The 14533-nt window shown below is 38.1% G+C and overlaps 1 protein-coding gene across 1 annotated transcript in view; it reads right to left on the bottom strand.

The window, feature by feature from the left end:
- The window catches only part of STXBP5L (syntaxin binding protein 5L), a 421799-nt gene extending 412001 nt beyond the window's left edge, over positions 1-9798 (bottom strand). Inside the window, 4 exon segments of the mRNA XM_043992879.1 lie at positions 9058-9077; positions 9080-9158; positions 9160-9207; positions 9209-9798. Coding sequence (XP_043848814.1) covers positions 9058-9077; positions 9080-9158; positions 9160-9207; positions 9209-9247 — 186 coding nt within the window. The 5' untranslated portion in view covers positions 9248-9798.
- Positions 9799-14533: the final 4735 nt, after the last annotated feature.

Here is a 14533-nt window from a genome sequence, read left to right as displayed (position 1 = left end):
GTGAATTGCCTAGCAGGAAAGAAGGCCAAGATGGCTTTGAAGTCCAGCCCCCAGGAAAACTGCCACCAAAAGAAAATTCAGAAAGTGAGCAATTGGAGAATACAGAGAAAAAAAGATGGAAATTACCAGAGATCTCAGGAGGAAGAAAATTCAGTTAAAAACCTTGAGCATAAGCAGATAAACCAACAGGGAAGAAACATAAATAACAGAAGAGAATATGGCCTCCATATCAGCTGATGAGTCCAGAAATCTATGAATAAGTATTGTAACACAAAGGAAAATATATCAATACCTGATGAGGCAGATGACCCTCTGGATTCCTAGTAGCATGAGATTCCTGAATGGCTTAAAAGAGAGATAGGAAAAGTGAAAGCAGAATTTATGGTCTGAACAGCAGAAATAACTGGCTGGACAGAAAATTTTGAATCAGAAATAATTGGCTGAACATAAAAAAATTTGAATCCACAGTGGCAAGTCTCACCAAAGGAGATTAGCTTATTGGGAATAGAAATACATAGAAATGAAGGATAATCTAGAAGAAGAGAAGCAAAAAACAATAATATTAAAAGGAAAGATGATTTCCAAATTTATCTCAAAGACAGAATACATAGAGACAACTTAAGGATTATAAGTATCCCCAAATAATACAAATTAAAAACATGAATAACATAATGAAAAAAATACAAGAAAACTGCCTGGAACTTCTGAATACAAAAAATAGAGTGTTAATTAAAAGACTCTATAGACTGCTTTTGGGAAAGGGAAGAGTATAAGCATTTATATAGTGCCTACTATATGTCTCAGAAACTATGCTAGAGTACTTCACAAATATGATCTCATTTGATTCTCACAATAACTCTTCAATTTAGGTGCTGGTTTTATCCTCATTTAACAGTTAATGTAACTAAGATAAACAGAAATTAAGTGACTTGTCCAGGGTCATAGAGTTAGTAAATGTTTGAGGATGAATTTGAACTCAAGTCTTCCTGACTCCAGACTCAATGCTCTATCCATTGCACCACCTAGCTGCCTTCAGGAAAGAAAAACAAACAAACCTACTCTACAAACTCCAAGATGTATAGTGGTGAAATTTAACTATTCCAATGACAATTAACAAATGCTGCAAGCAACCAAGAAAAATAACTTCAACTATAAAGGAAAGGACAAACACAAATCTATTCTGTATCCACCAGAAAGCACAAGAAGGAATGGAATAACCTGTTTTGAAGGGCAAAGGAGCTCAAGATACAACCTAGGTGACATACCCTGCAAACCTAAGGTGAAACCATTAATGAACAAAGGATGGATGTTCAATAAAAGTAGGCATTTGAAGCATTCCCAGAAAAAAGAAAACTGACCTTAATAAATGATTTGCCTTTCAAACACACTACAAAAAAGAAATATAAGAAATATGAACACATACAGCAATAAAGGACCACAAAAACAACAAAATAGCAACAAAGAAACTATTAAGTAACTGTTCTACCATCATTTCCATTTGCAGGAAGAAAAATGCCTACAAGAGAATGGGTAAGGAGATAAAGGGAGAGATTGAAACAGAAAGAAAGGGGGAAATCTTGTTTCAGTGGTAAAAGGGTGTCCCACTGAAAAATACTCTCATGAAGAAAGAAGTATTCTATAAAAGGAGATGGTGACTTTATAATGGGTATAGTCTGTAATGATTTAGTGCATAGAGAAACCACTAAAGATGCCTCAGAAAAGGATAATCAGAGTTCCTGGAGGCAACTAACAACCACAAGAATGGAAGGGGTAGGGAAGGGGTTAATGGCAAATGGCAAGAAAATGACCATGAGGAAAACAATGGTTAATAATGAACTATACAATTAGAGACATAAGAAAACTCCTATAATGGGGCAATATCCTTTTCATCATCTAAAGGAGTTGATATTTCTAGATGAGGCATAACAGAAAAAGAGAAAGGGGAAACCAGGCATTAAGAGTAACAAGGTAAAAATAACATGGAAACTGTTTAAATGAAGGAATCTAAAATAGGTACCTTAGAAGCTTTTATTTTAATGAGAAATATAGACTAAAGAAAGACTAAGTAAGTTTAAGGGCATAAATTAAAGAAGAAAAGTCTAGAAAAGACAAAAAATGCAGATAAAAAATAAAGAGAATGAAGGGGAAAAGATCCTTTTTTTTTTTTTAAAGTATACATTATTTCCATTTAAAATCTTCCCAACTGGGGCAGCTAGGTGGCGCAGTGGATAAAGCACGGGCCCTGAATTCAGGAATACCTGAGTTCAAATCTGGCCTCAGCCACTTGACACTTACTAGCTGTGTGACCCTGGGGAAGTCACTTAATCCTCATTTCCCTGCAACAAACAAACAAAAACAAATAAACAAATAAAATCTTCCCGACTGCAACATTCCTAGAAACAAACCACTCCTCAGAAACTCATGAATTTCTTTCCAAACTGTCACTGGACTTAAAAGAAAAAAAATTACTATACTGTGGAGTGGATAGAGAACAAGCCTCAGAGCCAGAATACCTGGGTTCTAAAGAGTCACTTAACCTCTCAATGCTCTAGGCAACTCTCTGAGACCAGAAGACATCAACATGCATAGATAGAATTTCCTCTCTGAGAGTTTCCTATAGCAAAGAAATCAAAGGTTTAGTTTTTATCTTCTATGTAGCATAATAAATGTGCCATAGCTTTTTTGAACCCCATCAAAAATTCACATTTTCTATTCTATGGTTAAAATACCCAGATGATTGCTAACTATTCCAAATATTTTTCATTTTGCAAGAACACTTTAGAGACTTTAAAATTAACAGAAATGATCAAGTAGACTAGATATCATATCTTGGCACTAGACTTTCATATTATTTGTCAGATATCACCCATTAATAGCACACGCAAAAAAAGGTTTATTAAAAGTTGTCTTTCTTAAATGCACCATACTTTCACTTAACATAGGCAAGTGATTTAACATCTCTGGGCTCAAATTCCTAATCTATATATAAAATGAGGGGGCTGAATTAGAGGTCCCTAATAGCTCTAAATCTATGACTATTTCTGTGCAGTCCAAAAACATTTTACATCTAGTATTCTTCTCTATGTAATAAAAATAAATAATCATTTTCCTCTAAAATCTTTACAAGTAATTCTCTGTCACCTGCAATTCTGCTGATAAGAACAACAGCAACAACAACAAAAAAAGTGTTTTGCTTTGATACCACTGGGTTGGCTGGGAATAATTTGCACCTAAATTATGACTTCAAAAAACATATTTTAAGTTAATCAATAAGTATGGTTTTTGAAAGACAAGCTTGTAATAATATCTGACTGTTCTATTCCTCAGATCTCAAAAAATTATTCAGTTGCACTAAAAATCTACAAATAAACCTCAATGAATTAATTGACTGAAACTTAAGAGCATTTTATGTTCTTTGGTTTTCTGTAAATTCTTTAAAGATGGTACCTATTTTTGGTTTCCTAAAATGTACCAGCTGATTTAGCAGAAAGCAATACAAATGTACATTAGCTCCACCTGTGTAATTAGATATAAATTCAGCACTTTATTTAAAATATAATGAAACAGTGCAATTCATACACTTTAAGTTTACTGTCTTGAATATTAAACAATTAAGAAGATACAGTTCCCATTACCAAAGTCTTTTTGCAAATAGCAACTTGATTTTGACATTTCAGTGTCATTTTCTTTTTTCTCTGGAAAAAATCCAAAGTATTCCTTTTAAAGTTTATAGCAGTGCTGGTATTTGAAACCTGTAAAGAATAGAGTCCTTAAATTCTTACTAATATCTGGATGGTTTTACAAGACTCTAATCAGTGCTATATCAGCCCATATGAAAATAAAAATTCCAGGCCTAATTCAACAATTTCAGATAGTAACATCTTTAAACTGGGACAATAGGAGGTCCTTAGATATGAAACCACAGGATCAAGAAATGAAAATATGGCTTTACCACCAATGAAAAGTTTCTATTCAGACAGCATTTGAAATTATATTAGGATTAAGTCATTCTCATTTTGAGGGTAATAAAAATGACAGATGTTATATAAATTAAAAATCTAAGAACAGAAGAAATTCCATACTGTAACAGAACAATTACACATAAAGCCAAGAAATCTGCCTGACAGTGGCACCCAATGGCCTTTTGCAGTAGAATATGATTGCTGTCCATTGTCAACCACAGAAGTCTAACAGTGTCAATCAGTCAAAAAATATTTATGCACTTACAATGTTCCAGACACTATGGTAAGAACTGAATATATAAAGAGAGGTAAAAGTCCCTGCTCACAAGTAAATCACACTCTAAAATTTCCCTAGATTTCCTTAATAACTCAGAATGGAATAATAATCTCTGAATTTATCTATGATCATAGAATTTAGAAATGGAAATTAACTTACAGATCTTCTAGCCAAACTGCCTTATTTAACAGATGAAGAAACTAAGATTCCCCGCCCCCCAAAAGTAAGTGGTTTATTCAAATCCACCACAAATAGCATAGAGTAAAGCCCTGGTTTTCTGACTCCAAATGAAATGTTGCTGCCTCCATTTAATCCCTACTTTTAATGTATTTTTTTTAACCCACACTACTCTTGAAACGACAAAGTTCATCACATTTTCTACCCACTATTTCAAGTGATATTGATTTTATGTGTAATTAAATTTCCTTCTGATCCCTGGCCATTTCAGACTGATGTAAGTCTCTACTTTCAAGCTTTTTCATATAGAATTTTATTTTCTTGATCATTTTAGGTACCCTTCTCTTGACAACCCTAGTCACAAACATCTTTCTTTAAGTGTACTCATCAGAACTACTGATCAGCTACAAATACAAGATGATTTCTTATAGGCCTTCATAAAGACTGGCTGGCCTTCTTGATTTAGGAACATGGTCTTCCAATACTGTTCTTCTGACTTAACACCAGCAATAACAACCAAAGTTCTTATGACAAGTTAGGCAAAGAGATTAGAAATTTAACAACCAATAAACATACTGTCCAATCTAGCTTTGGTTTCTGGTTCCAGAAATTATTTCAGTTTGGCAACCCTTATAATTCCTAAGCCTAGCTCCAAACTGGTATCTTAGACATAGGTTTGAAGAGTAATTTATTGCTCCTTAGAACAATAAAGCCTTCAGTCAGAGGAGCTTCTCTCCTGATTGGGAGAGAATAATTATTTCTGTTTTGTTTCCAAAATCCTCCTTAAGAATGTTACATTTTGCCAGCCCCTTTTTGATCACAGGCCCACAGGGGTCAACAGGGAACAGCCTACAAGGCAGTACTCTATCCATGGCAAACCCACATTCTTACCCATTGTGTGGAAATACAGATGTGTGTTTTTTTTAAGGGGAAGAAAGCTTTTCCTACAGAATATTGCCAAAAATGTTTTGAAAGAGCAAATAAGTTATGATCACTGCTTTTCCTTTATCTACCAATATCATTCTGCAAAGGAGTCTAATAAATAATTTACCCTTATGGAATCTATCCTTGATTCTATAAGCTTACTGATGCAGAGATCAGACATGCCAGTCTGTTGTAGTTTTCTGGATCTCGATGGAGCCTTTGTTAGAGATGGGAATCATGCTGGCTTTGCACCAGTCCCCTGCCATAATGACTATTTGTAACAACAGCTTATGCATTTTGGCTAACAGTTCTAACAATTTCACCCATCAGGTTATTCAAAACTTTTGGGAGGATGCCATCAGATTCTGGTGATTTATGTCCAGTTTGTCAATTATGTCTAGAACATCCTGTACGCTTACCACTATTGATCTGATATCTCTGAACTTATTTTTCAAAAAATAATTTGGAAATAATCTTCCTAACATCTGAGGTCTGATATACAAGAACCAATTTAGTCCTTTCTGCAATTTCTCTTTTTAATTCCCCATAGAACTTTTATAATATAGCACAATCAGCAAGTGGTAAGACTGATCATCTAGCTAACTTCTTTTTTTTCATGTTATTAAAATAATTTCACAATGATTATTTTTGGAGCCCCTTCCCAAGTATTGCTTACATTCTTTAGCTTTATTAATTTGTGGTTTGCTCCCAACCTGCCATACTCTGTGATCTTCCTTGTCTTTGTCCTAAATCTGACAGTCTTTACATATTATGCAAATAAGCCTTCAGGCTTTGGAGAGGTCTTATACTCTTTAAATTATTTCTAATTTTACTAGGTAATGTCAATATTATATTCTAATTCTCCATTTCTGTGGAAGTAGTATATCACAGTGGACAGAGAACTGAACATTTGAATTTTACTCCTTTCCCAGCCACTAGGCACATGACCTTGAGCAAATCACCTCCTAGCTTTCAGTTTTCTCATTTGTAAGTGGGAATAATAATAGCTACCCTACCTACCTAACAGACTTGTTATGAGGATTTAATGAGATAATATTGGTAAGAGCACTTTGAAAATGACAAAGCACTATACAAATGTAAAGTATTACTATTAAAAGTGAATAACTGCATGATGAATTTTTTTTAGTTTTCCATCTCCATCACAATGCTGAATCTAATTGTGTTGTGATCACTATCGCATGGTGGTTCGTCAGAAGCCCATTCTGTATTACTTCCTCTTCATCCCTTAGGCATAAGTCTAATATATTTTCCCTTCTTGTGACTTCTCAAGTTATCTGTGGTAGAGAGAGATCATTTGCTTTCTGAGGAAAACCCATTATCTTCTCAATTGGTAGTCTATCAATATAAGGCAGGATAAGTAAAGAACTAAAGTCTGCCTTATTAATAACTGGCCTCATTTTAAAGCTTCCCTAATCTCAACAAATCATAGGCTATTTAGTACTAGAAGGGACCTTAGAGTGGTATGGGATAAAAAGCCCTGGACTTGAAGATAAGAGACCTAGGTTCAAGTTCCAATTCTGACACTTGCTAGCTGTGTGACTATAGGTAAGTCAGTTTCTTCTTATATAAAGTGGACTAATAATGCCTACACTGGAGTTATTGTGAGCCAAGTCCTTTGGAATCCTTAAGGTGCCATGTAAATATTATATTATTAGTAATTATTCGATTTAGTAACAGAACAGGTAAGGACTGGAACCTAGATCACCTGCCTCAAATAAGTGCTGTTTCCACTATCACATTTATAATCCCATTTGATATTTCCATTTTGATTCACATTACCTTGGTCAGGTAGGCTATTACACCTCTATCAATACATTTTATCACTTAAGTAGGGAAGTTTTTGACCCAGAGGTTCTATAGTATACTTCTTGGCCAGTAAGATTTTGCCATAACCCTTATATGATGCTTACATCTCCTTTCATTATAATACTTCCACTTGAATTTTTTAATGTGACAGTACTACACTCTACTGGCTATCTTCCTTCCTCCAAACTGATACCAATGATATAAATTGCTGTCAAATATTTTCAATCATTACGTTATTTGAAACTGTCACTAATGTAAAAGAATTGTCCTAGTCTTCCTTTTTGGCCATTTCCCACACTTGTTTAGAAGTTCAAATAGACAGGTATATTACTTGTTATTCCCCCCCTTGCCTTCTTTACATGTACCACCTTTCCCTGAGTTTTTATTTGAAGCCTTTTCTACTACCTTTGAATGCCAGCAGCCTGAATGCATTTTTAATATAACCCTTCCTTTCTAAACAAAGAGAGGTTCCTACAATTCTTGATGAAACTTAAGCCTACTTTTTTCTTCCATTCAAACTTTGGAATCTTCTGTGGGAAACTAGTATTTCAGATAACAGAAATAATGAGCATCACTCGATTCTTCAGGGATACACATCTGGCCTCCAAGAACTACCTCAGTGTGAATGGCAACAACCACCATAAGCTGTCTTGATAGCCTGTCTATACTTTCATATTAACTACAAGAGCATTACAATATACATATTCCATAGAGAGAAAAGAGAATTAAACCTGTGTTTAATTTAATTCTGAAAGTATTTGCTATTATAAATTTAACTTAAATTTTGATGTTTTAATAACTAGACTTTAATTCCATTGTTATATTACTTTGGGAATTGAAGAGTAGGGCAGTTCCTGAAGCTCATAATATCATTCATTACTATGAATAATTTTGAAAATCTCTTGTGTGGTACTAACATTTAATAGTTTCATATTTAAAGGTTGGTCATTTTTTTCTCTAAAAATATCACAAAAATGAAATCTCATTACTGAAAATGTATGTTTGCTTTAAAACACTCATTATGGGTGTTGAATATCTTTCCATTTAAATGACATTTATTTGTTTATCTGTATTAGGCTTTTTAAAAATCATTCCTGAGTTATCCTTATTCCAAAGGTTGCTACAAAGTATATTATAAATTTGGTTGGGAAATTTAAATAATGTTTAATATAGCAGTAACATTTGTTGCTTCTGTTCTCCTTTACACTCCCCCCCCCATAATTTTTGGTACATAAATAGCAAAAAAAAAAAAAAACTCCTTATAAGTTCAAATCCAAAATATTGTTACCTAAACTGTCTCTCTGTCAATCCAGTACATTTTGCATTGTATAGTACTTATAAGTACTGAGCTGGTGGTATATACTCACTTATTTTAGAAGGCAAATGATTCATTTAAGAAGAAATTAAAATTTTAAAACGACTAATAGAACTAATATCAATCCTGATAATATGAAATCAATAACAGCACCATTTCAAAAGATGTAATCACTTACTTAGAATATTAAATCGAAATAACAAGCACGTTCTCGAGCTTCCATAAATGCCACTACTGAACTAGTAAGACTATTTTTATCTCAGTTTACTACCTTTCTTTAAATATTCCTGGCTGCCTCTTTTACTTTCTAGAAATTGTCCAATATCTTTTCCTAGGTTATCTTTAGAATGCTATTCCCGTTTGCTGATCTTCCTTATTCACAAACTACCACTGTTACTTTAGTCGATTCTGATATTGATATCCTCAAAAATCCTCATTAATTCACTGTGCCGCTCTGCACCAGACTCCCTCATGCTGGCATCTCAACAGTTCTTAATCCCTAATGAATACTTCTTGGTTTGTTTACAATACAAACGGAAAGAAAAACAGACGTGGCACCCAACGCAAAACCTTACCTTGCAAATTTGGAAGTATCCGAAGTTAGGGTTTCCTGTATCTCTTCTCTGAGAACCCCTGCAGTCCCTCCAAGCTGGATAGAGCCACCTCCAGTCCCCACTGCCACTGTTACCACTACTGCTGCTGCCACTGCCAGGGGATGAGGCAGTTTAAACCATCCAAAACTTTGCGGAAATTAAACTTCTTCATTTTTAGATACTGCTTGTCAAAGATTTGAAGGGGAGGGGAGAATAAAGTGAAAACACACTTAATTACATGTGGCTAAAAAGTCTCTTCCTTTTCCCTAAACAAGGCAGCAGTTCGCCCCCCCCCCCCTTTTTTCGGTCAGCATGAGACATAACTGGATGAAAAATACAAAGCCTTCATTTTGTCCAATTTCAATCCTGAAAATGGCTTCAAAAACAAAAGCAAAGTAAAACTCCCGGAGCAGCAGTAGCAAACCCTTTCACATCTGACCACCCCAATGCTTTACCCGGAGCTGTAGCTACGCTTTTAAAAGAGCCAAGGTAAAAATAAAAGGCAGTGTCATCATCGTCATTAGCATTATATCATCGGGATTATACAATCAAATCAGAGTCCAACAGAGCAGGGGGAGTCCTTGCTGCCTCTCTAGAAAAGACTTCGGGGTTGCTTTTCTAAGGCTCCGGGGGCAGATTATTGTAATTGCAGTAAAAAAAAAAATCTATTTGGGGGGCGGAGAGAGGAGAGGGGTGTATTGTATCCACGCCCCCGACCCGTCTACCACCCTCCATCTCTCTTTACCCACCCCCTCCAAGAGAAAAGAACCCCCCAAACTGCAGCCCTCCCAGCCGCAACAGCAGCAGCAGCAGCGGCGGCGGCGGCGGTGGCGGTGGCGGCTAGACCCCTCTCCCTCCTCAACCGTGCCGCCGCCTCCCCCGCCTCTGCTCCCGCAGCCGCTGGCCGGCCGTGCGGAGCGCTCGCTGCCCCGGCAGCGGCAGCTGCTCCTCGGGGCCCTCGGCGGCGGCCGCGGCGCAACCCCCCCTCCCGCCGCCGCCGCTGGTCCTCGCGGGTCCCCCAGGGGCCGCCGCCTCGTGCCCTTCCCGGGAGATGCGGGAGCCTCGCGCCCCCGCAACCGGACAGGTGTGCAGCTAGCTCCGCAGGGCTGGGGCTGGAGGGGGGTGGGGGCAGCGAAGAGGTAAGGGGAGCGGGAGCGACCCCCCGGATCTTGCCCCGCAAGCACCTTCCTCGGGCGACGCTGCCTAGCCCGGGGATCCCGGGGAGGGGGAGGGGGCACCCCGAAGGGAAGGGGGGCAGGGAGCGTCCGGTGCGATCCCGACTACCCCCCTCCGGTGACTGCTTCAGGGTCCGGTCAGTCTGTCAGTCCCTCCCTCCCCTCCTTCCCTGCGCCGGCCGCTCTCCGAGGTACTAACAGAAACAGCAGCAGCCACAGCTCCGCCCTCCCCGTCGTGGGAGGCGAAGTAAGACACGCCCCTGGCCCCGCCCCTCCCTCGCGGCCCGGGGCCAGGAGGCGCCGACGCCATTGCGACGGGGAAGCGGGAAGTTGCCCGGAGGAGGGGAAGGGGTTCGTGGATCTGTTTTCAGCCCAATCGCAGATAATCAGCTGGGCCTAGGGGACCGTAGTCGCGCGGCTCCTAGGCGCTTTGGGGAATGGCGGAAAATGAGAACCAATGAAAATGTAGGGCGGGAGGATATCCCAGAAAAGTACTTGGCGGCCTGCTTCGATTGGGCTAGGTGTTTGATTGGCGGCCGACCCATCCGGTGGATATCAGGAGAGGGCGTTGAGGATTTTAATTGGCGCTACCTGTTGAGAGACGGAAGCGTGGATCAATAGAATGCTTGAAAGTGGGAGCGCTTAATTAGCGCTTGATTGAGTCCTTGCTCTTCGGAGCTAAGCTGTAAGGAAGCAGTGCAACACGGATGCTTAGTGCTGGGGCTTGTTCTAGGCAATGCTGTGCTACCGTATCACCGTTTGGCTTTGCCACCTTCCTGGCGTCCCTCTGCTTCGTCCTTCACCCTCCTTGCTTGGAAATAATCCCGGCTTGTTACTAGGGGATTTAACTCAGAATTACTTAAGGCTTACCCTTCCTAGAGATAGTTGCTCTCTAAGAGAATAATACAACACCAGAAGTAGAACGAACCTTAAAGACAATCTAGTCCTATTTCCTGATGAGTAAACTGAGGCCCGAAAGAGACTTTAGACATGAGGTCACAAAAATAATAGCCAAATGAGCTGGAGAAGGAAATGGAAAACCACTCCAGCCAAGAAAACCGCAATTGGGGTCACAAAGAATTGAACACGACTGAAACGACCCAGCAACAAGAAATAGCTCTCATTGAGCTTATTATTTGCCAGGCACTGTGCTAAGCAGTGTACAAGTATTATCTCATTTGATGAGCACAACATCCCTCGGAGGTTTACAGGTGGGTAAACTGAGGCAAATAAAGATTTTTTTTTTTAAGTGGTTTGCCCAGGGGCAGCTAGGTGGCGCAGTGGAAAAGCACTGGCTCTGGATTCAGGGAGACCTGAGTTCAAATCTGGCCTCAGACATTTAACACTTACTAGCTGTGTGACCGTGGGCAAGTCACTTAACCCCTGTTGCCCTGCAAAACAAACAAACAAACAAAAAAAGTGGCTTACCCAGGGTCACACAGTTAGTAAGTGTCTGAGGCCAGATTTGAATGGTCTTCCTGACTCCAGGCCCAGAACCCTATCCACTGTACCACCCATAACTAATGAATGGCAGAAATAGCACTAGAACCCAGGTCTTTCTGAATCCCAATCATAGCATGGGCAATTTAATTAGTCTCTAAAAGGTGAAATGTTGAAGCCTATGATATACTTTAGTAGGGAAATACTGAGGGGTTAAGAGATGCTTGTTCAGAGACCCTCAAATCATAATACTGATTATACTAGAGCCCTGATAGAGAATTTGGAAAGGAAAAAGTATGGAGAGGGAGGAGATGAGAGAGAAATGAAAAAGGAGAAAAATAAATTTTCCCCCTCAGGATTTAATAATAAAATAACAAGATCTTGTCATTATGAAACAAAAAAGAAAACAAGAAAACTTGCTTTGTTTCCAGGATTGTGCATATGGAATTACTTCTGTCTCTTTACATATTGTGTGTGTGTGTGTATATTATGTGTTTAGCTGGATAGTGAATCTGTATGGGTATTCCCTCTTCCGGAATGGTTTAGAACACAAACTTTTCAAACCTTTTCATCCTTTGCAGTTTCCATCCATGTGTTTCTGTAGATCCCACTTTAGAAGATGCATTCATAGTGACAGAAGCCTTGCTCTGTTTCTTTTAATATCTTAAGGAGACCAAGGTAACACTTGGACATTCCATCTTGATGCATGACAAATCCATCCTCAATGAAGTCTTGATATCCTTGGTGGTGTCTTTTATGACATTGTGCAAGCATCCTGGGCAATCAGTTTCAGATTGCTTACACCCATCATCTATCTTTCCATTGCCCTTTGGGTCACTTGCAATTATGATTTGTTTGGAATTGTAGTGTTCCATGATTCTTAGCAGCATCAGGAGAATATTGCTGTTAAAAAGAGGTTTTGAAGCAAAAAGCAGTTTGTATCATTGAAAGTGATGTGTCATTTCACTAGTCTAATCTCTCTCTGCTATTTCATTCTGGATTCATTTTTTTGTCCATTTGATACTTCAACACCTCCCCATAATCAATATGACACCTTACAGGCTTCAGTGGATGACAATCAATGTCTTTACTTTTGTCTTTTCCACATTTTTTGAGCCTAAAACATTTAAATAGGTTGTGTTGGAGCATCACTAATCATTCACTGAGCCTTACACTTGTCTTTGTTCTTTATTCTCATTTTGCATTTACTTAGAGTTTTGTTCTATCTGGTCAATAATCTGACTGTCAGTAAGAAGAATGATGGTAGAGGACCTCATCTAGGGCTGGGCATTAGAGATTAATAAGAAGGTATTAGCAATGAGTGTGGTGGAAAGGATCTCAACTGGAGCTAGGCATCATAGTTTGATGACGATAATGATAGCCAACATTTATAATGTGTTTTAAAATTTGCAAGCACTTTACTATATATCATTCGATCTTCACAAACAATCTTGTGAAGTAGATGCTATTATCCCCATTTTACATGTGAGGAAACTGAGGCAAACAAAGGTTAAGTGACTTGCCCAAGTCACACTGACTCCAGGTCCGGCACTCTATCCATTGTACCATCTAGCAGCCCCTAGTGTAGTAGTACTGGGTTCAAATATGTGTGTATGTATGTATGTATATGTATATGTATATATATATACACACATATATAACGTTCAAATGTGTGTCTGTATGCACACATGCATGCATGTATTGTGTATATCTATATACTAGATTATATACATATATACATACATGAATATACATATACATATGTGTGTATCCCAGTATTGTTATTACCAGTATGACCGTGGACAATTCACTTCCTTTTCTGCACCTCCATTTCTACCTTTGCAAATTAAGATGACTTGTGAGCTCCGATAACAAATTCAACAATTCATTGTTATCTCCTTCAAAGTAGTGACTTTGATGAACCATACACTTATCCCAACAAGGCTATCAATACTGAGAAAAATCTGTGGCTTTCTACTTTGGGCAAGTCTTCAGAGACAGTCTCATTACTTTATACTCATATTTTTTTAAAACCAAAGAGTATTACCCAGCTTGATCACTCAACAAATTCACATGACTTGTCTAAAGAATTTGTGGCTGTTTCAAAAATTCTGTACCTAAAGGGCACACATCCCATCATGCTTGGGAAATAAGTCATTCTTGAAAAGTATAATTTCAAGATAAAATAGAATATTAACCCTTCTATTGCTGTCAAAACTTTTAAGATTTTAACTGTTTATATGTAAATACATGTTAAATGTATAAAGTATTTTCCTGCTTTAGTAAGCAGGTTATGCTGGACACAACTGATTTTTTTTTTAATGACTCAGGATAGTCAGTACCAACATCAACAACAGAGAGGCAGCATCTCACAAAAATAAAGAATACTAGACTTTGGAATAAGCAATGTGGACTCTAGTTTCTAACTCTACAATTTATTGGCTATGTAACTTTGAGAAGGTAACATCTTTGTGCCTCAGTTTTTTAACTGGTAAAATAAGATTCTTAGATTATACAGTCCCATCCTGCTCAAATGGCCCATTGTTCTCTAATGCTGTATTATAATCATATCCAGAGACTTTTAAGATGTATAATGCTTCATCCCTTCTATGGTAGATTTCAAGCTCATGCTTTACTATCCTAACAGAAGTGATAGGGTGAGGTGGGGAATGTTTCTTCATCTTCTCCACCCTTAGTCCCCAGACATTGTCTACTGCCTCTTATTGTCATTGTTCAGTCATTTTAGATGTGTCCAACTCTTGATGACTCCATTTGGAGTTTTCTTGGCAAAGATAATGGAGTGGTTTGGCATTTCCTTTTCCAGCTCCTTTCACAGATGAGGA

This window comes from Dromiciops gliroides, chromosome 3, assembly GCF_019393635.1.
Source record: "Dromiciops gliroides isolate mDroGli1 chromosome 3, mDroGli1.pri, whole genome shotgun sequence".
Classification (NCBI taxonomy): domain Eukaryota; kingdom Metazoa; phylum Chordata; class Mammalia; order Microbiotheria; family Microbiotheriidae; genus Dromiciops; species Dromiciops gliroides.
The sequence above is the reverse complement of the archived record's forward strand: the minus strand, read 5'-3'. Positions and strand labels throughout refer to the sequence as shown.